This window comes from Artibeus jamaicensis, unplaced genomic scaffold, assembly GCF_021234435.1.
Source record: "Artibeus jamaicensis isolate MK-2021 breed Jamaican fruit bat unplaced genomic scaffold, CSHL_Jam_final contig_465, whole genome shotgun sequence".
Taxonomy (NCBI): domain Eukaryota; kingdom Metazoa; phylum Chordata; class Mammalia; order Chiroptera; family Phyllostomidae; genus Artibeus; species Artibeus jamaicensis.
In genome coordinates this window covers 35,527,528-35,552,197 of record NW_026521843.1, presented here as the reverse complement: position 1 = coordinate 35,552,197, position 24,670 = coordinate 35,527,528, and the positions used below count along the sequence as shown (strand labels likewise).

General features: G+C 42.5%; 1 protein-coding gene across 1 annotated transcript in view; it reads right to left on the bottom strand.

Moving 5' to 3' along the window:
• The window catches only part of EML6 (EMAP like 6), a 231,345-nt gene that overhangs the window by 110,158 nt on the left and 96,517 nt on the right, over positions 1-24,670 (bottom strand). Inside the window, exon 6 of the mRNA XM_053666835.1 lies at positions 24,196-24,331. Coding sequence (XP_053522810.1) covers positions 24,196-24,331 — 136 coding nt within the window. The remainder of the gene's footprint in view (positions 1-24,195; positions 24,332-24,670) is intronic.

Sequence of the window (24,670 nt, the reverse complement as noted above, 5' to 3'; positions counted from 1 at the left end):
AATCTATCCCTTTTTGAAATTATTTCCTTCTGACCTGCTATGGAAAAGTCAGTGTTCACTTCATTCTTCAGGATGTTAACATTGCATTAAAAATTATATGTGGCTGCCCTGACTGGTGTGGCTCAGTGGGTTGGGCGCCATCCTGCAAACCAAAACATTTCCGGTTCAACTCCCGATCAGGGCACATGCCTGGGTTGCAGGCCGGGTCCCCAGTTGGTGGGGGGGTGTGAGAGGCAACCGATCAATGTTTCTCTCACACACTGATGCTTCTCCCCCTTTCTCCCTCCCTTACCTTCTCTAAAAATTTTAATTAAATTTTTTTTAAAAATTATATGTGGCTGACACTACAGAATGGTTAATTATCCTATTAGGCAAGTTTAATATGTATTTGCTCAGAACTCAGACTCATTCTGTGGGAGAACAGATGTGCCATGTCCCAGAAATATGCAAATGAAACTAATTTCAGTCACAAAATACCATCAACCATCAAACAATTTATGGAATCTTCTCTGAAAGCACAGTCCCCTTTAACTTCCGAACTTCCACCCCTGTAGCATTTTACCCGCTCGGCAGGTCTTCCTGCCCTGCCAGGGCTGTGATGTCTCGGGCTTCTCGCAGTCTGTGCTGCTCCTCACCAGGTTTGGTACTCACTTACTTCAGGAATCCTCTCATGTCCGAGTTAGTATAGCAGCAATCCTACTTTCATAGCTACTTTCAAAAGGTAAGGATGTGATAAACTGTGAGGTCTCAGTTGCCTCACCAGTGAGCTCTGTGTGCGTTTGGCATAGAAGGTACCAGCAGTCAGAGCGTCCGGGCTGTAATCCTGCTCTGCACCTAAGTGGCCACACACAGGGGGGAGAGTCACTTTGGTTTTCTCCTCATAAAAGGTAGACTGTAACTATGGAGGCCGTGTAATTCATCATCAAAATTGGGACCCACTGACAGCAAAAGGAGAGTCTAAAATAATTACATGTACATAATTTTTGAAATATTTTTTAAACAAGAAGGTAGTTTTGTCACATTGAAAGATGAATCTATAAACTTATTCTCTCAAAAATATTTTTAATATAACCCTGGCCAGTTGGTTGGAACATTGTCCTGTAAATGGAAAAGATGCGGGTTTTATTCCCAGTCAGGACATATACCCAGGTTGCAGGTCCAGTCTCCAGTTGGGTCGTGTGCAGGAGGCAACCAATCGATGTTTCTCTTCCACATTGATTTTTCTCTCCCTCTCCCTCCCTTTCCCTTTCTCTAAAAGTCAATTAGCATGGTTTTGGGTGAGATTTTTTAAAAGACTTTAAAATATTTTAACATAAAATTCTAATAAAACTTCATTACAAAATAAAATAGTCTAAGACAGAGGGCTAAATAGGCAAAACACAGAGGATTTTTAGGTCCATTAAACTATTCTATAGAAATAATGCTAGATGCATGTTAGATGCATATTATCATATGTGTCAAAAAGCATAGAATATGTAACTCCAAGAGTAAACCACAATGTTGGATACCTGTTACCACACATGTGTCAAAACCCATACAAGCGCGTACCCGACTGTGAGCTGTGTGGGCACTGGGAGATGACAACGTGTCCCTGCAGGTGGGCCCCGGAAACAAGTGCACTGCTCTGGTGGGAGACGCCGAGAGCCAGGGGGGCTGTGTGTGTATGCAGTTGGGGGAGTATGAGAACCTCTGTAAATGTCACGCATTTTAGCTGTGAACCTACCTGCTCTAAAGTGAAATTAAGTCCACTTAAAAATCCAGGGCAGTGCTAAGCTGGGGAGGAGATGCTGAGACAACAGAAGGGCTAACTGGGTACATTAATCCTCTAACTAGAATCCTCATCCGAATTCGCTGTGGTCTTGAAAGGACCAAATGAAATAATTCATTTAATTACAAAAAAAGTAGTGTTTTGCCCGGGTTGGTGTGGCTCAGTGGATTGAGCGCCAGCCTGTGAACCAAAGGGTCACCAGTTTGATTCCCAGTCAGGGCACATCTCTGGGTTGCGGGCCAAGTCCCCAGTGGGGGGCCTTGTGAGAAGCAAGCACACATTGATGTTTCTCTGTCTTGTCTTTCTCCCTCCCTTCCCTTCTCTCTAAAAATAAATAAATGAAATCTTCTTAAAAATGTAGTTTTTAAGGCACAAGACTATTCTTACATGTGACAACTCCCTTCTTGCTCTGATTTCATTGTTATGTGTCTTTAAATGGAAGGAGACAGCACACAGGCAGATGCACTATTCCTGCTGTGAGGAGAAAGCAGAGATATCTTGGCAACAGCTAGTTCAGGGTCAGTTGCTCAGAATCGTCCACTGTAAACATCATGAAGGGCCTTCAAGGTTGGAAAGGACAGCTGTGTGCTGCGCAGCCGGGATGGACGGCAGGCTGGCAGAGCGGGGGGTCGGCTGTCGGGAAACTCTGCCTGTGCCAGCAACCCTTTTGCTGCTCTTCCTTCCTTGTCCTTATCTCTTTCCCACCCTTTTCCACAGGTTCAGTTACTGTTTACTGATCAATGTATTCCTGGTGCCTCCCAAAGGAATGGGGAATTTGTTGTCTCCCCAGCAGGTCCTGTGTCATCTAAAATTCTGTTACAGAAAAGATATAACACTTTGTTCTTAAGAAACAGGAAGTAAAGAGGAATATTAATTATATTTCAACACCAGTAAAAAACATCAAATAATTTACTTGTTAATTACTGTTCACTGTCTCTCTCACTTGTCTGTGAAGGCAAGTGTTCTCAGCCTTACACCCTGCTGGACCCTCAGGACCTAGCATGGTGGCTGGCACGGAACAGATGCTCAGTAACAACTGTTGAAAGAGTAAAATAAAAGTTCAAACAACAAACATTCTTGAGTCCTTGGAGATATCGGTAATAAACAATATCCTTATTCTCAATAAGGGTATTCGAAGATGGGGAAATGTATTCATTTTTTTAAAAATTTTTGATTGAGCACCTACTACATGCCCAACATCGGAGCTCGAACCACGAATGAGACAGACTCACGCCCTAACGGAATTCACATTCTAAGGGGAAGCCAGACATTTCTAAGCAGGTGTCTGCACACCAAAACCAACTAAATGATATTGAAATTCCAGTTCAAGGTGGTGACACAGGAGGATCCTGAACTTACTTCCTCTCGTGGACACACCTAATCTACAGCTACACATGGAACCATTTCCTGTAAAAGAAACCCCAGAACTAGCTGAACATTGCTATACATTGAACAAGAAAAAAATCTATCAAAATGGGTAGAAAAGGCTGAAACACAATCTCACCACAAACGCCATCCCTGGCACATCAACCCACATTCAAGAGGGAACTTACAACTCTGAGCACCTTTCTGAGTAAAGGGTTTGCACCCTATACGTGGCACCCCAACTTTTAAAATCTGTACATGAGAGATGAGCTCCCCAAACATCTAGCTTTGAAAGCCAACAGGGCCCATGCCCATGAAACCTACAAGGCTATAGGAAACTGAGAAATAGGTCTAAAAGAGCTCACACACGTAGACTCACCATGGTTATCCTCCATGGCCCGGTGCACAGGATGAGTGAAATGCCCAGTCTTTCTGTGAAAAATGCCTATTTGCCTAACTTGAAGCTTCAGCCTGAAGGGTAGGCATTCGATCTAACTACAGCCAGCAGCAAACTGACATACTGTCCAAAGACCAAGGAGGCAGGACGCTGCTGCCTCCTTGAGCTCTCCCTCTGCCTCATCCCAGTTTACCAATATCTCCTGAAAAGGAGCCTGTCTACATGTGTGGCACCCTAGCTTTTGTGGCTATAGCCCAGGGGTCACCTCTGGACCACCTGGCTCTGATAGCCAGTAGTGCCCATGTTCCCAGGTCCCACAGAATTGTAATAAACAGAGAAATAGCTTCTAACAGGCTGCCCTGCTCTCCGCCATCCCCACCCAGGGCACAGTGCAGAGGCCACAGACAGATGCCCACTCTTTCTGTGAAAGAGGCTTATTAACTTACCTTCATAGCTGTGGCCTGGGGGCAAACTTGTAATTAAACACATATGTAGGGGCTGACTGCAATCCTCTCCAGAGAAGGGAGAGGCTGGCGAGTGCCATCTTTCCACTCTCCCTCTGCCCCGCCTCTGGTTGCTGTATCTCAAGGAAAAAGCTGCACACGTATCTGGCACCCAGCTCCTGTGCCTGCCACACAGATGACATACCCCTTGGTAGCCTGGCTGTGGTGGCCAGTGAAGCTGGTGTTCACTAGGGTGATAGCAAACAAAGCAACAGTCCTTAGCTGGCCTTTGCCCCAGGGCTCAGTGCAGAGGCACCAGAAAGGCCCATCTCCCATCCTTCCCCTGAGAGGAACACATTTGCAAACTTTAAAAGCTGCTGCCTAAGGATATGGATTCCAATCAGCATGAATCCAGGTGATGACTGGGATCCTCCCCTTTGGGACACTGAAGGCCTTGGCACACCCGCAATACTTGCAGCCACTAAGTAGGCTGCTTAGACAACCACAAAGGTCTGGGAGACAAGCAAGAGCAGGGCAGAGGTGAACAGCAAGATTCGTCTTCTACATTCTGTCACCTCTTCAAGGCTAGGAGACATGCCTGTTTTATCTAATGCATGGAAACCAACACACAGAGTCAAGGAAAATGAAGAAATAAAGGAATATGTTCTGAATAAAAGAACAAGATAAAAATCTAAGATAAAGACCTCAATGAAATGGAGGATGTCATTGAAGGTGTCATCTTATCAGATGTCACCTAATAAGTGACACCTGATAAGGTGTCACTGAACTCCTGAAGGAGTTCAAATAATAGTCATAAAGATGCTCACTGAGCTCAGGAGGACAATGCATGAACAAAATGAGATTTCCAACCAAGTGACAAAAAAATAAGCAGCAGCAAACAGAAAACACAGGACTGAAGAATACATGAACTGGACTGAGTAATACACTAAAGAGGTTCAACAGCAGACTAGATAAAGGAGAAGAAAGAATCAGTGAACTCAAAGACAAGGCAGTGAAACTAACCAATCAAAGAAGCAAACATAAAGAAGAATTTAAAAAGTGAAGACAGTTTAAGAGATATTATAGGCATCCCAGGGCAGGAAGGAGGAGGAGGAGCAAGAAGAGGAAGAGGAGAAAGACAAAAAAGTGGAAAACTTATTTGAAGAAATAATGGTCAAAAATTTCCCTAACCTGAGAGAAAAAGCAGACATCCAGATCCAGAGAGCCCAGAAATGTCCGAATAAGATGATCAAAAAAACCTACACCAAGACATATTATAATTAAGGTGTCAAAAGTTAAAGACAGGAGACAGTCTTAAAAGCAGCAAGAGAAAAACAATTTGTTATATAGCAGTGAACTAAGTACATCAGCAGACTTTCAGCAGAAACTTTTCAGGCCAGAAGGGAGTGGCACAATATATTCTAAGTGCCTAAGAGAATAACTCCCAATCAAGAATGCTCTACCTAGAAAAGCTGATTTTCAGAATTGAATGAGAGACAGAGAGTTTTGCAGAGAAGTAAAAGCTGAAGGAGTTCATCCCTACAACACTGGCCTTACAAGAAATATTAAAGGGACTTCTTTAAGCAGAAACAAATGGGTGTTAATTAGTAACGGGAAAGCATAAGAAAGTATAAATCTCACCACTAAAGACAAATGTCTAGTAAAAATTTAGAATAACCTAAATGCTGTAAAGGTGGTCAGTAAATTATTTAGGAAGCTAGTATGAAGGTTAATAGACAAAAACAGTAAAAAAAATAACTACAATAATTTTCTAATGGACACAACAATAAAAAGGTGTAAGTTGTGACATCAGAAACAAACACTGGAAAGAGTGAAAATATAGAGCTTTAGAATGCATTCAAATTTAAACTGTTATCAACTTAAAATAATCTGTTATAAATACAAATTGCTTTATGTAGGTGACTATAAAGGAAAAACATATAGTAGATACAAAAAAGATAGAAAGGAATCTAATGTGCTAGTGCGGAAAGTTATCAAATCACAAAGGAAGAAAGCAAGAAGAAAGGAATTTAAAAATAGCCAGAAAAGAATGAAGAAAATGGCAATAAGTTCATCTGTATCAATAATCACCTTGAATATAAATAAATGCATTCACCAGTCAAAAGACAGAATAGCTGATAGATTAAAAACACAAGATCCACCTATATGCTCCCTACAACAGACTCACTTCAGATGTAAGGATGCACAGAGACTAAAAGTAAAGGGTTTGAAAGGATATTCCATGCAAATGGAAACCAAAAGAAAGTCAAGGTAGCTATATTTACATAAAAGGAAATAGGCTTTAAGACAAAAACTGTAATGAGAGACAAAGGTCATTACATAATAATAAACGAATCAATCCATCAAGAGGATATAACACTTATAAATTTTTATGCACCCAACATAGGAGCACCAAAATATATAAATAAAATATTAACAGACCTAAAGGGAGAAGTAGATACTATACAATATAGAGACTTTAATACTCCACTTCTACCAAATGGATAAATCATCCACATAAAATCAGTAAGGAGACATCGGCCTTAAGGACACATAAACACCATATGGACTTAACAGACATTTACAGAACATTTCACTCAAAAGCAAAGGAATGCACACTCTTTTCTCAAGCTCACATGGAACATTCTTCAGAATAGATCATATGTTAGGCAAAAAAAATCATAACAAATTTAAGAAGAATGAAATATCAAGCATCTTTTCTGACCACAATGGTATGAAACTAGGAATCCATTATAAGAAAAAAATTGGAAAATTCACATAAATGTGGAGATAAACAACATTCTTCTACTCAGTGAACAATGGGTTAAAACATAAATTAAAAATACTTCGAGAAAATGAAAATGTAACATACGAGAACTTATGAATCACAGCAAAAGAAGTTCTAAGAAGGAAGTTTGTAGTGATAAAACCCCTACATTAACAACTAAGATCTCAAACAACCTAAATTTATGGCTCAAAGGACAAGAAAAAGAAAACTAAGCCCAAAGTTATCAGAAGGAAAGAAATAACACAGATCAAACATTCAACTACAACAGAATGAAGAAACAAGAATTCAAAAAAATGAGGAAAGGCTTAGGAACCTCCAGAACATCTTTAAACATTCCAACATGTAAATCATAGGGGTGTCAAAAAGAGAAGAGGAAGACCAAGAAATTGAAAACTTATTTGAAAAAATAATGAAGGAGAACTTCACCAATCTGACAAAGGAACTAGACTTCCAGGAAGCTCAGAGAGTCCCAAAGAAGTTGAACTCAAGGAAGCACGCACCAAGGCATATCTTAATTACACTAGCCAAGATTAAAGATAAGGAGAGCATCTTAAAAGCAGCAAGAGAAAAGGAGAGTTACCTACAAAGGAGTTCCCATTAAACTATCAGCTGATTTCTCAAAAGAAACCTTGCAGGCAAGAAGGGACTGGAAAGAAGTATTCCAAGTCATAAAAGGCAAGGACCTACATCCAAGATTGCTCTATCCAGCAAAGCTTTCATTTAGAATGGAAGGGAAGATAAAGTGCTTCCCAGATAAGGTCAAGTTAAAGGAGTTCATCCCCACCCAGCCCTTATTATATAAAATGTTAAAGAGACTTCTCTAAGAAAATGATAAAAAATGTGAACAGTAAAATGACAGCAAACTCACAGCTATTAACAACTGAGTCAAAAAAATGAAAACAAAAACAAACTAAATGAACAACTAGAACAGGAACAGAACCACAGAAATGGAGATCACATGGAGGGTTATCAGCGGGGGAATGGGTGGGTAGAGAGGGGGAAAAGGTACAAAAAATAAGTAGCATAAATGGTAGGTAGAAAATAGACAGAGGGAGGTTAAGAATAGTATTGGAAACATAGAAGCTAAAGAACTTATGTATATGACCCATGGATGTGAATTAAAATAGGGGAATGTGGGTAGGAGAGGGTATGCAGGGCAGAGGAGAGTAAAGCAGGGGAATGGGACAACTGGAATAGCATAATCAATAAAATATATTCAAAAAAAGAAAGAAAGAAAAATAAGAATAGCAATCCTTCTTAACCTCTTCTAAAAATTCAAGAGGAAGAAACACTTCTAAACTCATTTTATGAGGCCACCATTAACCTAATACCAAAGCCAGACAAAGACACTACAAGAAAATAATAGGCCAATATCCCTGATGACCATAAATGCAAAAAATCCTCAGCTAAATACTAGCAAACCAAATTCAACAACACATTAAAAAGACCTTACACTGCCCTGACCAGTGTGGCTCAGTTGGTTGGTGTTGCCCCACAAAGCGAAAGGTTGCTGGTTCGGTTCCCAGTTGGGGCAAGTGCCTGGGTACAAGAGGCAACAAATTGATAATGTTTCTCTCACACATTGATGTTTCTCTTACACATCAATATTTCTCTCCTCTTTTTCCATCCCTTTCCCTCTAAGAGTAAAGAAATAAAAATCTTTTTTAAAAAGTGTCTTATACCATAATTAAGTGGCATTAATTCCAGGGATACAAGATGGTTGAACATTTGCAAATTAATCAGTGTGACGCACCACATTAACCAAATGAAAGGAAGGCTATAAATCATATGATAATCTCGATAGATGCAGAAAAAGCATTTATCTAAGTTAAATATTCATTCATGATAAAAACTCTCAAAAAGTGGGTATAGAGGAAATGACCTCAACACAATCAAGGCCAAATATGACAAGCCCACAGCTAACATCATACTCAGGGATGAAATGCTGAAAGCCTTCCCTCTAAGATCAGGAACAAAATAAGGATACCCATTGTTGCCACTTTTATTCAGTATAGTGTTGGAAATCCTAAAGCAGTTAGGCAAGAAAAAGAAATAAAATGCGTGCAAATCAGAATAGAAGAAGTAAAACCGTCTCTCTTCACTGATAACATGATATTATTGGTAGGAAATCCTAAAGACTCCACCCACAAACTGTTAGAACTCATCAATGAATGTAGTGAAATTGCAGGATAAAAATTTGATGTACAAAAATGAGCTGCATTTCTATACACTAATAATAAACTATTAGAAAAAATTTAAGAAAACAATCCCATTACAATTGCATCAAAAAGAATAAAATATCTAGGAAAAAACCTAACCAAGGATGTGAAAGATATATATGCTGAAAACGGTAAGATATTGATGAAAGAAACTGAAGACAATGCAGCTAAATAGAATAATATTCTGTGTTGATGGACTGAAAGAATTAGCATTGTTAAAATGTCCATACTATTCAAATTGGTCTACAGATACAAAACAGTCCCTATCAAAATTCCAACAGCATTTTTCACAGAAATGAAGAGAATTAACCATGTTAATATGTCCATACTATCCAAATCAGTCTACAGATACAGTACAAGCCCTATCAAAATTCCAATAGCATTTTTTACAGAAATGGAATAAACAATTCTAAAATTTGTATGGAACCACAGAAGACCCCAAATAGCCAATACAGTCTTGAAAAGGAAGAACAAAGCTGGAGGCATCAAACTATTATGAAATTATCATTATCAAAACAGAATGCTGCTGTCATAAAAACAGACACATAGTTCAGTAGACAAGAACAAAGAGCCCAGGAATAAACCCACACATATGTGGTCAAGTAATTTATGACAAAGAAGCTAAAAATACAAAATGGTGTTAGGGAAACTGGACAGCCATAAGCAAAAGAATAAAATTGGACCCCTATCTTATACCAAATGGATTAACTCAAAATGGAGTAAAGACTTGAACATAATACCTGAAATCATAAATCTCCTAGAAGAAAACAAAGGTGGTAAGCCCTTTGACATCACCCTTGGTGGTGATTTTTTTGAAGCTGACACGAAAAGCAAAAATAAGCAATGGAAATACATCAAACTAAAAAGTTTCTGCACAGCAAAAGAAACCACCAACAAAATGCAAAGGTAACCTATAGAATGGGAGAAAATATTTGCAAATCATGTATTTGATAAAAGATCAATACCAAAAATATATAAAGAAGTCATGCAACTCAACTGCAAAAGAACAATCTTGATTAAAAAGTAAGCAGAGAATCTTAATAGACATTTTTCCAAAAAGACACATGGATGACCAAAAGGCCCATGTAAAGGTGCTCAACATCACTGACCATCAGAGAAATGCAAGTCAGAACCACAATGTGATATCACCTCGCTGTTATTATAATGGTTATCAGGAGAAAGACGAGAGAGAAGTGTGGGTGAGGGTGTGGACAAAGGGAACCCTTGTGTGCTGTTGGTAAGAAGGTAAATTGGTGCAGCTGCTGTGGAGAGCATTGTGGAGGTGCCTCATAAATTAAAAATAGAACTACCATATGATCCAGTAATCCCACATCTGGATATTTACCCCAAAAAACAAAAATACTAACTTGAAAACATATCTGCACCCCCCCATTCATTGCAACATAATTTACAACAGCCAAGGCATAGAAACAACCTAAGTGACCATCAGTAGGTGAGTGGATTTTTTAAATGTGGTATATAAACACACATATGTTCATATACATGTACACAATGAAGTTTTATTCAGCCATAAAAAAAAAAGAAATCCTGCGGTTTGGAACACGGGTGGACCGTAGCATTATGCTGCGGGAAAAAGTCAGACAGAGAAAGGCAAATGTCATATAATCTCACTTGTATGTGGAATCTAAAAATAAATGAAAAAACCTGAACTCACAGATACAGAGAACAGTCTGGAGGTTGCCAGAAGTGGGGTGGGGTCAAGGTAAGCAAAACGGGTAAAGGTAGCCAAAAGTACACACTGCTGCTCATAACTAAATTAAGTCAAGGGTATGAACTGTACAGCATAGTGACCACAGTTAAAAATTACTGTAGTGAATACTTGGAAGTTATTAAAAGAGTACGTCTTAAAAGTTCTCATGAGAAAAAAGAAAGCATGCCTGATGATGGATGTTACTAGATGGATTGTGACCGCTTCACATTCTGTGTTATCAAATTAGTATTTTATAGGTCAGTTATATCGAAGATAATAGATACACATACAGATAGATGCACGTCACATATCTCAGCACCGTGTTATACAGTGTAACTGTATGGAAATACTCACGCCTTCACATTCGGCGTGGGTCTGGCACCCACAGCTCCACAGCGAGGACAAGCATGCGCTGCCCATGGCCTCCTGCGACGTGTCCACTCACTGGGGCTAAGTGGCTTGAAAACCAGAACTCTCCCCCAAGTTCTGGCATTGTGTTCGGTCCAGTGTACAAGCATTTAATTTGCCTACCACACCATTTCTTAGCATCTCGTTTTCAGGATCAAATTTAGAAAGAAAGATGATAATAAACAACCTGCCACCTGGAATTGACAAGTGATTAACACTTTGAAGTCCTTTTTTTTAAAGATTTTATTTATTTATCCTTAGAGGAGAAGGAAAGGAGAGAGGGAGAGAAATATCAATGTGTGGTTGCCTCCTGTGCGTCCCCCACTGGGAACTGGCCTGCAACCCAGGCATGCGCCCTGACTGGGAATCAAACCACAATCCCTTGGTTCGCAGGCCGGAGCTCAATCCACTGAGCTACACCAGCCAGGGCTGTAATTAACATTTTAAAAGTAGCTGCTTTGTCTTTCTTTCTTTCTTTCTTTCTTTTTTTTTTTTTTTTTAAAAAGAGGTTTAGGAACAAAAAAGAGCCTTCCATCACAGCCAAGACCAATGAGCTAGTCAAGGTGCCCAGCACCCAGCAGTGTTTCCAGATGGTGGCCAAGGGGCTCTTGGGTTCCTTGGAAGAGCCTCAGCGGCCAGGTCAGGAAATGAGGACTCGGGACGCAGAGTTTGAGGACCCCTCCCCTGATTTTCCCTCAGCACCTCATAATCTGTCTGCATAGGAGGTTTCGTTGGCAGAAAGGGTTCCGCTGAACCACCGACGTAAGGCAGAAGCTTTTTACACAGGGCACAGGCAGTGAAGCTAAACTGCTGCTGACCATTTCTGGCTAAACATGGGGAGGGAGAGGACAGCAATGAGAGGAGCTGTTCCATTTCCATTGTTTACAACATAAACTTAATGAGCTGTGAGCATTTTCTCTCAGACACCATCCGCAGCTCTTCACACTCAGTTCTGCAAACAGATAAATTGCATTTCGTCGCTTCCCACAAGTCCCCACAGGGGTCTACCTATGAAGACAGGACACAGCCATTCCCACATTCAGAATAACCGCTTACAGCAGCAATTACTTCCTGAAGACACCGCGGTGGGTAGAACTGCGTTCAAGTCTCCTAATAACATTCTGTTTTCATCATTTCTGAATTCCACTGCTGCTCTGTACACAAGAGTGAGGACGAGAACAGCATGATCTCTTCTGGGCACATTCTGGAGAGACCCTGGCATGTGGCAGGTCCCTGACCAGGTTCTGACAGTACTTCCCTTCTCTGTCTGCCCATCCAGCTTGGTTTTAATGTCTCTGGCACTGACGCAGAGAACAGTAATGGAACCACGCTTTCCTCGCTGGCCAAGGTGGCCACTGCACTCGGAAATATTCCCACCATCTGCTTCTTTATCTTGTGCTCTGAGAGTCAGAAAATAGAAGGCAATATCTGCAACATGGTTAGAAATCCAACAGTAGTGAAAAGAGAGAGAGCCAGGAAGAACTCTTCTAATTATTTAAAACCACAGAGATGCCCTTTTGTTCCAAAAAAGTTCATGTTTCAGAGACTTTTGTCAGTAGAAACTGAAAATGTTTCGCTGATTTGTAAGGTGTCCCCATCCTGGACACCGTGGTGTCTCTGCCACTCTGCTAGGAGAAATGTGGAGCCCTGGCCTGAGCTTGGTCCAGACTGCCAGCAGGCGGCAGTAGACAGCAACCACCCACTTAAATCCTCTAAGACCAAATTCTCACCAGCCCTTTGCCCAGGCCAGGTTTCACATTCAGACCAGAAAGTGGGAAATAATAGCACCCTCCTAATCCTCTGAGTGATGGCTCTGAGATCTAGTCTGTAGATCTAGTCTGTGCATACCACGAATATAACACAGACCTAAAGGACATTGCTTATTTTCCACAGGCTCATTGAATGGTTAAGAACACAGACTAGATTTGTATCCCAGCTGCATTCCCTCCCAGCTGTGTGATATGGAAAGCTATTTAATTTCTCAAATTTTAGTTTCCCCATCTGTAAAGTTGAGAGAGTATTAGCATTCACACGTCATAGCACTGTTACAAGGACTCAATGCAATAATGTATTAAAAAACTTGAGCCTGTATCAGGCACTTAGAAAATTAACCAATAACTGTAAGTTGTTATTTTCACTAGGAGGTTAGTGGGCTTTATTGGAGTCTGTTAGGCACACCATTCAACGGAGAACACCTGCTGTACATGTGGTTGGATTGTGGCTCCAGGAAGGGTTGGCACCTGGAGCTATGAAGAAACTGCTGCCAAGTGCCTTCCTTGTGTTACTAATTTGTTACCATTTGATATGCTAGCACTGTAGACTCTCAGAAGGAAAGGTTATGGTCCAACACACAAAGAGAGAACAAACTATCCGGGGAATAAAATGGCCCTTCCACCCAATTATTTGGCCTAAGAATGAAAGCCGGGCAGCAGGGAGGGAGTTGGTACTCATTACTGGTCTTAGTTCTGGTCCTACTAGGTCTGACGTACATAAAAGACCAAAGGCAGCTGCTTCACCCCTTTTACTGTGCTTCAGATTCTACATGGAAAATGTTTTAAAAATACAGATGCTTGGACCCCACCCAGCAAATCCTCTCAGTGAGTCTGGAGGAGCCGTGGTTCCCAGGACTGAGGGCCACTTGTTGAGAACCACTGTCAAGCTGTTCCCCAGCTAGAATGTCCTCAGACTGCAGTCAGATGGTTGGACATTCCGCTTGCCCGGCTGTACCACCAGGTGGTTCTAATTCAGTGATTCTTCAGCCACACATTGGAAAACTCCACCCCAGTGCATTAGAACGCCCAAAGCCTGATGGGCAGATGGCAAAGTGCAACTTTGAGAAGTTGATTCTGAGTCAAACAAGCCAGCCCTGTAAATGGGCATGAACATCCTCGCTGACATTACTCGGCCCTGTGCCCCGAGCTTTACACGTGTGCCCAGGAATGCTATTAACAACTCGGTGGGGGGGGGGGCATGGATGGGGCCAGTAGATACCTGCTTTATAAATGAGAAAACTACAGCATAGAAACTTACATCATTTGCCCATCAGCCTGGAGTGGAAACGATATACTGAAAATCTGTATAGAAGAGACAGAGGGTAACAGAAAACCTGCAGAAGATGCCTGTGAGAGAGAACCTGTAACTCCAGAAAGCGAAGTGAAATCTGCCCTGAACACACAGGGAAGAAATAAATCACCAGGGGTAGACAGGAAACCGTTAGAATTATTTCAGACCACAGAGTCTGAAATCTGTCAAAACCTAATAAGAATGTGTCAACAAATATGGAAAACAAAACAATGGCCTGCAGCCCAGAAACATTCAATGTGCATCCCAATCTTCACGAAGGAGATGCCAAGGAGATGCCAAGGAGTACGGTAAATAAAACAAATCCTAGGCCATCACTCTTAATTTCCCACACAAGTAGTATGATGCCCAAGGTGATGCAACAAAGCCAGCATCTTATATGGAGCAAGAAATGCAGGATGTTCAAGCTGACTCTGCAAGGGCAGAGGCACTGGAGACCCAACTGTGAACATCTGTTGGATACTAGAGTTCTCCAAAGACTCTCAGAAGAGGGTTAGTCTATATTTTATAGACTATAGAGCCTTGGACTGTGTGGAACATGAAAACCTCTGGGCTGCTCTGAAAGAAATGGGTGCCCCTCAGCACTTGGGTGTCCTGATGCGTAACCTGTGCTGTGGACAGGAAGCAACTGTCGGGACAGTACGAACAGGATGCTTTCCTGCAGGCAATAGCATTGGACAAGGGTGCACTTTATAGCCCTTTTATTTAATCTGTACACAGACATATTGTTCAAAAAACCGAGCTAGACCTAGACAAAGGAGGAGTGAAAATTCATGAAAGAACTATCAGTAGTTTAAGGCATGCTGAGGACATTATCTTACTGAAAGAAACAATGATTTGAAATTACTTCTGATGAAATTGAAAGAAGAATGTGCCAAAGCAGGACTGCATCTGAAGATCAAGCCAACAAAAAAATCATAACTACAAATGAAATAGATAGTTTTAACATAGACAATGACGACACTGAAATTATTTAAGACTTTGCTTACCCTGGTTCAGCCATCAAATAGATACTGCAGCCAAGAAATCAAGAGAAGGCTGAGACTCGGAAGGGCAGCAATGGGAGAATTAGGGACAATCAACCAGAGCCAAGGCATGTCATTGGAGGCCAAGCTAGGATCACTTACATCTTCCTACTCCCAATTACTATGTACAGATGCAAAAGTCGGACAATGAAGACGGCTGATACGGGGAAAAAGATACACTTGAAACACGGTGTTAGAGGAGAGCCCTGTGGACACACTGGGCTGCCAGAAAGACGAACGAGTGGGCCCTACAGCAAACGAAGCCTGAAACATCTCAGGAGGCAAAAATGACAGAACCGAAGCTGTTCTACTTCAGGCACACCATGAGAATGCAGAGTTGTTTGGCAAAGACAATAATTTGGGGGGAAACAGAAAGCAGCAGACCAACTACGAGATGCAGTGACTCCATAAAGGCAGCCGCAGGCACGGGTCTGCAGGAGCTGAGCGGGCCGTGGAGGACAGGATGTGCAGACGCCACTAGTCCACAGGGTGGCCAGGAACTGGGGCTGAAAGATGGCACCAAACACTCAGAATGAGGAAATCACAGCATAGGATGCTCAGCTCATTTGCCCCAAGTCCCAGAATGAGCGAGCGATAGAGAATGAGAATTCAAGCAGTGCAAGTCTGGAACAAACTCTCTTCCCCACTGAGTTATTTCCTTTCTCTGGATGTGCAGCCAGGACAAGGTACCAAAAAGTAAACAGGAAAAGGTGAGGGCTTTCTCCTGTAAACTTAACCGTGTTAAAGGTGTAACACCGAGGAGCCCTTTGGTAAAGACCTAACAGTGAAAGGATAGAGATTTCACTCCAAGAGGAAAGGTTGGGAGAGGGTGTGGAAAAAGCAGTAGGGACCTCTGAACCTCCTGTCTATTTTCATGGGAGGGGAGGCTGAAGCCACATAGGGGCTCTGACCCTGCTGGTGCTTCTGGTGCCCTGGGAGTAACGTTCAAAACAGAGTTTGGGAACCTGGAGGAAATGAGACTTCCCAGAGATTACCGAGCACAGAGGACTGGGGGCCAGGACTGGCCTTATGATGTGTGGGGCCCAATATAAAATGAGAATGTGGGACCTCTTGCTTAAAAGTGATTAAGAATTTCAAGGCAGCAACAGCAAAACACTAAACCAGAACTTCCTGGGAGCCAGCCCTGCCCAGAGCTGTGTAAGGATTATGTTGGATCCTGAGTGCAGAGTGCTTAGTAACACAGAGGGTGTTGCAGAGCCAGCATCGAGTGCTGGAGCTGCTGCAGGAGGGCCAGGGTTCTCCACAGGTTGGGGGCTGGGTGGGGGCTGGTCCTAAACAGGTCTGTCTGCAAGCTACCTACAGCATGAAGTGCCCGCCACCTGCTGCTCTTGTTTACAAGGGGTCTCTGCCTGGGAATTCCTGCAGAACTTGTAGTGAAAGGTACTCTCCACAAAATCTGGGCTATTTCACAGTCCAGAGGATCCCAAACCCTGTAATCACAGGAACGCTGAAGGACACACAGCCCAACGGAACCCCAGAAGGTAGAAACACACACTGACCTATGGCGACCCACACCAGGAAAGGAACGCCCAAGCTGCTTTTTAATGGAGTCAGCTTGAGAGGGGGAATTACTTCCTAAACAAACCAGTCAGCCCCTGCTCTTCTCACAGCACATTCCACACCTCCGAGTATGAGCAAACACCAGCACACCCACCCCCCTCCGGGCACGCCTTGCCACCTCCAGCACCGTGCACACTCCTCTGGTGCACCTCCACTTCTGCGGAACACAACAGTGGGGCCGGGAGCATGGCCCAGAGGGCAATGCTGGACAGACAGGGAGGCAGGTGAGAGAAGCGACGGCAGTGGCAGCAAGTCGTGAAGGGGCCAGAGGAACAATCGGATGCGCTCGCTCTGTCTCTGTTGGAAACAAAGCTGTTCTCAGGTTTGAGAGGGGCCCCTCCGACTGCTCTACACCAGGGTGTCTCAGCACAAGAGGTGGAGATCTGGGCACACACTCACCTTCCCAGAACCTTCCATGAACGCCTGTTGCTGGCTCTTGGGGGTCAAGCTTGAACACAGCAGTTTGGCACAAAGGAGAAGGGGACGTTAGGCCATCCTAAAAACTGACTCTGTCTGAGGAAAGTGGGAACCATCACAGGGTTTTGAGAAAAGGAGTAATGTGATCTGGCTCATGTACATCTCGAATGATCCCTGCGGCCGCCATTCTGAGCATAATGGTTGAAGCAGGGACGCAAGCTATAGAGCAGCTGCAGTAACCTGTGTGAAAGGAGGTGGTTCAGACCAGTGGGTGGGACGCAGGGATGGTCAGAAGTCTAAGGAGGGGTATCTTGTATTTTTCTCAGTGCTGAGGGAATACTGCTTCGCCTAATGCAAGACATCTCCAAATATGGATTTATAGTCATTATACATAGCAACATTTCAACAGATACGAGTTAGAAATTACAATAAACACACACAAGACTCCAACAAAATGCCTGAAGCAACCTTGTTAGAAGAGCTTATTCAGTTCATAGGCACATGTCTGACACCAGTAGATGCTTAAATGTATAATGAATAAATACATGAATAATGTATCTTATACTGTGTGAATAACTACTGTATTCCTTTAGACATAATCATTTATAGACATTAATTTGAAGTGTTTTATCACCACAGATGTAATTTATTTTAGTTGACTTGCTTTAAGAATTACTTTGGCTTCTCTTGCCACCACTGGAAGTCATTTAAGCTTCATTATTTTACCCAGATCATAAATTTGACTTTAAAGTGACCAGACTCAGAATGCACTGTAAGTTCCACGCGATATTTGAGTGAGGTCCCTAATTCCACGTTAGCTTGACATCAATGACCCTGAGCCTCATACTACTCATCCATAAGGTGAGAGACTTCTGCACACTAATACACAATGTCTCTCCCAGCTTGAAAATCCCAGAATCTGATGGTCTCTAAACAATGTACTGGAGGTCCACCATCCCATGTATTTGAAATTCTTTGGGATCTGGTGCATTTTGAAATTCAAAAAAATTTGGATTTTGAGTTCATGTAACATACCCAATGGAGTCTGGGACAACGTGGAAACTGCCAGATTCACTTTACATTTCTTCTGGAAGTCTACAGGAGGAGCAATGGAAGCCTTTAGTATTATATAAAATGTTAATGGTTTTGTTTAAGAAGAAGATAAAAAATATGAATAAAATGGTAATAAATACATATTTATCAACAATTGAATCTAAAAAACAAAATAAACAAGCAGAACAGAAACAGAATCACAGATACAGAGAACATTTTGATGGCTGCCAGATAAGATGGAGGTCAGGTAGATGGATGAAAAAGGTAAAGGGATTAAGAAGTAAAAGTTGGTAGTTACACAATAGTCATGGGAATGTAAAGTACAGCATAGGAAATGGAATAGCCAAAGAACATACATGCATGACTCATGGACATGAACAAAGGTGTGGGGATTGCTTGAGGGAGTTGGGGGAGGGGGGATTAAGAGGGAAAAATTGGGACAACTGTTATAGCATTAATAAAATATAATTTTTAAAAATTTTAAGGAATAAAACTACTTCCGGCCAAGATGGAGGCATAAGTGCAAACACTGTGCCTCCTCGCACAACCAAGTTTAAAGACAACGAAGTTTTAGTAACAAAAACGCAGCCAAAACACAGAAAATTGAACTGTACGGAAGTCTGACAACAAACCGTTTATCCAGACAGGTAAGAAGGGCAGAATCAGTGGCGGAGTGGGGTCGGGCAGCAAAGATCAGCTGGACCAACCCGGGAGCTCAGGAGTGCAGGTGGTGGTTGGCACATCCCAGGTGTGGGGTGGTGGCGGGCAAACCCAGTGAGGGCACAAGGTGGCTGGCTGACCGCAGTCACACATGCATACGCAGATAAACCAAGCGATAGAGTGAGCAGTGAGACAGACAGGTCAGGCTAGGGCCCCAGCGATGGGAATTAGAGCCTGAAAGCACCAAGTGGCAAGACTTTCGGGGTCAGGGTGCTGGGAGAAGCTCCCAGGCTCACACGGAGTTCGTTGGAGAGACCCACAGGGTCCTGGAGGGTGCAAAGGCCCACACACCTGGGAACCAGCAACAGAAGGGCCCAATTTGCTTGTGGGAAGCAGCAGAGGGGACAGAAATCTGAGAAAGAGCAGAACAAACGCCATTGCCCCTCTCTGACCCCGCCCCCACATACAGCTTCACAACCCAGAGACCTGGGTTGCCCCACCCTGGTGAACACCTAAGGCTCCGACCCTTATATGTAACAGGTGCAAACAGATCAAAACATTATGGCTCAAGAACAGCTCAAAGCCCCAGAGCCAATAAATCTAAGGGACCAAGAGATAGCTAACCTTTCAGATGTGCAGTTCAAAACACTGGTGATCAGGATACTCACAGAACTGGTTGATTTTAGTCACAAATTAGAGGAACAAATGAAGGCTATACTAAGTGAAATGAAGGAAAATACACAGAAAACCAATAGTGATGGAAAGGAAACTGGGACTCAAATCAAGAGAGTGGACCAGAAGGAGGAAAAAAATGACCAAACAGAAAAGGATGAAGAAACAAGAATTCCAAAAAATGAGGAGAGGCTTAGGAACCTCCAGGACATCTTGAAACGTTCCAACATTTGAATTCCAGGGATACCAGAAGGTGAAGAGGAACAGCCACAAGTGGAAAACTTATTTGAACAAATAATAAAGGAGAACTTCCGAATCTGGCAATGGCAATAGACTTCCAGGAAGTCCAGGAAGCTCAGAGAGTCCTAAAGAAGTTGGACCCAAGGAGGAACACACCAAGGCACATCATCATTACATTAGCCAAGATTAAGGATAAGGAGAGCATCTTAAAAACAGCAAGAGAAAAGGAGACAGTTACCTACAAAGGAGTTCCCATTAGACTATCAGCTGATTTCTCAAAAGAAACCTTGCGGGCAAGAAGGGGCTGGAAAGAAGTATTCCAAGTCATGACAGGCAAGGACCTACACCCAAGATTACTCTATCCAGCAAAGCTTCCATTTAGAATGGAAGGGCAGATACAATCCTTTTCAGATAAGGTCAAGTTAAATGAGTTCATCATTACCCAGCCTTTATTATATGAAATGTTTAAGGGACTTATCTAAGAAAAAGATAAAAAATATGGACAGTAAAATGACAACAAACTCACAGCTATTAACAACTGAACCTAAAAAAAGGAAAACAAAAACAAAGCAAACAACTAGAACAGGAACAGAATCACAGAAATGGAGATCACATGGAGGGTATCAGCGGGGGAGTTGAAGGGGCAGAGAGGGGCAAAAAGTACAGAGAATAAGTAGCATAGATGGTAGGTACAGACAGGGGTAGGTTAAGAATAGTATAGGAAATGTAGAAGCCAAAGAACTTATATGTATGATCCATGGACATGAACTAAAGTGGGGGACGTGGGTGGGAGGGGGTGTGCAGGGTGGATGGGAATAAAGGGGGGGAACGGAACAACTGTAATAGCATAACCAATAATATATATTCTAAAAAATTACTTTTAATTCTCCCCTCAACTACTACTATTTTAACCCCTATATTTGTATTGGGTCTCTTTTCTCACTCAGGCCTCACTCCTACCTTCATACGCCATAGAGGGCACCCTGACACAGGGTGGCCCTGGCAACTGGCCTCAGAGGTCGCCTCAGAGAAGGTGTTCTGACTGTGCAAAGGGGCTCTGAACTCAGCCTCCTCCCCTGCTTCACTGTGATGCTGGGGTCAGGGGAAAGCATCCTTGAACGTGAGGCAGGATCACAGCAGGTTTCCTCCGCATGGTCCTATCCCCACAGGCTGGAGAACTTTGGCCAAATCTGGGGTTGTTACCAACATTTCAAGCAAAAGCCTTCTGTTCCTTTGACATTAGACATTCTACTGAGGGCTAGAATAAACTCCAGCATTTCTTTGAGAGTTTGACAGTACGTAACGAACTTCTGTTAGTGCTGCCAAAAGTGTGACAGGCAAAGGCACTCCTGAGGGGGTGTACATGGGCAAAATTTATTATTTCAATAGTTAGAACTTACTTTAACCAGTAACTGTATGTATGTGCATGTATACATATACATAGAAGAGGATATTAAAGCCATAATTTTAAAGATATTGCTTATGAGGAGTAAAAACAGAGGAAGATCTATTAGCATCAATTTCAGTAACATATTAAGTAAATAAGAGTATTGGTAATGAGCAGCAGTTGCAAAAATGACTGGCAAGAAATAGGCTGCCGTTTGAGGAGCAGTGTCCCTGCTCATGTGTCCCTTGAGCTCAAACTGCAGCGTGATCTGGTTCTTTAACTCCACAGCCCCTGAAATATAAGCTACTGTCCCACTGGTCACCCACCTAAACACGCACGCCAACCCCTGTCCGCTCTGACACCCTGAATGCCTGGGTGCGTGCTATGGGCCACATCCGTGAGACACAGGCACGCTTGCCCATCCACCATGCGCTGCCTGTATTTGCTCTGATGTTGGCAAGGGAGTGTGTGGGGGGATCTCTCAGGAGTGGTACGTCATGAAAGGTGTCCCTGACCATCTTTCTTTGACTCTCAAGACAGAAGTAGGCCATGGGGTTCACCATGTACAGTCAATGCGAACCCCTGGTGATGAGAACGCTCATTCTGAACCAGTTCCTGAACTCTCCTTCAGGAGCCGCAAGTCAGGGAGAAAAGTATAGCGGGGTAAACGTGGCTTTTCCCCTGATCCCCACATGTTAAAATTTATTTGTTAATTATGTGATACGAGCTTTGGATGAGCTGGATGAAGTCACTGCCAAAACAGAGTCATCATTTCTGGGTGCTGCTCCCCAACATCTATCCAGTTATCTAAGTTTTGTTCTTAGTTTACCTTGAAGTTTCACAGTTCAAGGTCAAACATTTTGACAGCTTTTTCTAACATTTTCTACATTGCTCTTTGGGTTCGTAATTGCTTCTATCTGCTTGAGTATTCTTCTGGATAAAGGTGCACTGGCTCAGGCTCTGCAGCAGATAACTTAAGGGCCTTCACTGTCTCCTGACCGATGCACCGAAGTGGACACTAAATTCGGTAACTTTCTACATTGTCCCCTGTGCCTGGTGTTCAGAGACGTATCCACACTAGGATCCTAGGCTTCCATAAGAAAATAACAATCCAACCTCTAGATTAGCAGACTATCAATATACTTTTTAAAAAACTTAACAAATACAAAGTAAGGTGGCTGGACTCTGAGTATACATAGGAAGTACAACAGCCTGCTCACTTTCCTGTTGCTCAATTTTTAAGAAAGATTTGGTTGCCTGGCTGGTGTGGCTCAGTGGACTGAGTGCCGGCCGACAAACTAAAAGGCTGCTGGTTTGATTTCCAGTCAGGGCACATGCCTGGGTTGTGGGCTAGGTCCCCAGTGTGGGGTGCACAACAGGCAACCACATGAAGTTTCTCTCCCTCTCTTCCTCCCTCCCTTCCCCTCTCTCTAAAAATAAATGAATAAAATCTTTTAAAAAAAGATTATTTATAGCTAAAGAAAAAGAAAGATTAGATTGAAGACAATATTATTTGAGGAGGATGGCCCAAAGGACAGGTAGTCTGTGCGCTCTCCTCTCAGTCCTCTGGAGTCTCCCCCGGGCCAGCGGAGAGCAGGCCACACAGGGTGGCCTGTGCACGAACTGCTGTGGCCGCACAGCCAGCAGCCCCCATGGAGGGGCTTCAGGAAAAACCACCAAATGAATAACAGCTGAATTCAGGTCTTTTAAAGACTTTGGGTCTCATGTCACAACATCTTCTCTAGGAAGATTCTCAGGAAATTTCTCTCCTCTCTGCTATGGGTATAATTCCCTTCACCTGAGCAGTGGTAAGTTTTCACCCATGGACACCATGACTCACGTACTGAGCACCCCTCCCTCAGCGCTGGCTGCCGGAGCCATGGCCAAGTCTCAGACCCACCTGCCACAAATGAACAGAGCTTCCCACATGTGCTCAGTGTATTAACACCACATGTAACTTCAGCTTATCTTTCCTATTTACACTCTCCTCTTTACTCTCACTCAGCTCCAACTTCCTCACCTGTAAAAATGAGATAATGAGCCCTGACTGGCATAGCTCAGTGAATTGAGAGTGAGCCTGTGGGCCAAAGGATTGCAGTTCGATTCCCAGTCAGAGCATGTGCCTGGGTTGCAGGCCAGTTCCCAGTGGGGGACGCACGAGAGCCAACCATATATTGATGTTTCTCTCCCTCCCTCCTTCCCTTCCCCTCTAAGGATAAATAAAATCTTTTAAAAGATGAGATAATAAGCCTATCATGAGAATTTAAAAAGATATGAACTGCTGTGTATTTTCTGACATACATATACTCAATATATTCTAGTAACAGCTCACATGTATTGAGTGCTGACTGTGCACCACGACATAGCACTTTGAGAGCATACTCAATCCTCACACAACTCCAGGAGGTCAGTGCTAGTATTGTCCCCATTTTACAGAGGAGGAAAAGGAAGCCCAGAGGATGTAAAGAAATCTGACCAAGATCTCAAATCTACCACAGGTAAAACTGGAACTGAATGCAGGCCTCCTGACTCTGAGCCGATGCTCTTAACCATCTACTAATATGGTAGCTATTACTCTAAAGCTATTTTTTAAAAAATAATTTCTTTGTCTTGTTTTTTCAATTACTTATTTGTTTGTTTGGTTATTTATTTTCAGAGGCTGGGTGCAATCACCTTTAGGGTCCATCCCCATTTTTATAAGTGAAAGTACCATTTCCCAGGATAACACTCAGTAGTTTTACCATTGTGTTTACCTTTGAGCAGGGCCACTGCTCATACACACAGACATATTAGTGCAGTTTAGAAAAAGGGGCGCCCATTTATTTTTAACATACTTTTGGTCTTGTATTAGATATATTTATGTAAACTGTCTTAATTCCTCTGTGGGATTGGTGGTTACAGGAAAACAAGTATAAATATAAAACTTCATCATGCATTTAAGGCTCTTACAGTTATGGGTAAGTATTAATACCTATATTACCTTTATATCCTTGTTCTGTCTCCCTGAGATCAATTTTGGTTATTGGTTTGAAATCGGTATCCCATAGTCGTATACAGCCATCACGTCCGCCAGTGGCGAAGCCTTCTTCACAAGCATACATGCTGAAGATCCCAGCCTGTTAATTAAGGCAGGTAACACTCAGTGCTGCCACCATTCTAGACAGTGATGGAAAGTGAGTCCTGATTAAAAATCAAAACAAATCCCTGTTCTCTGTTGAAATCCTGACAACAAAACAAGCAGCCATTTAGAGTGCCCTTTATTTTAGCTAGATTAAATATTAATAATAATCACCATGAGAGCCAATTATTTCAAGACATCCTTTGCCATCACTAAACTGATGGCAGGTTGTTAAAAAATTATTCAGAATTCCTTGGTTAAAGCAGACAAGTGATCATTATGAAGAAAAGATGTGACAACTGATCGCTTTAAAGAAAAATAAAACAATGGAGGGGTT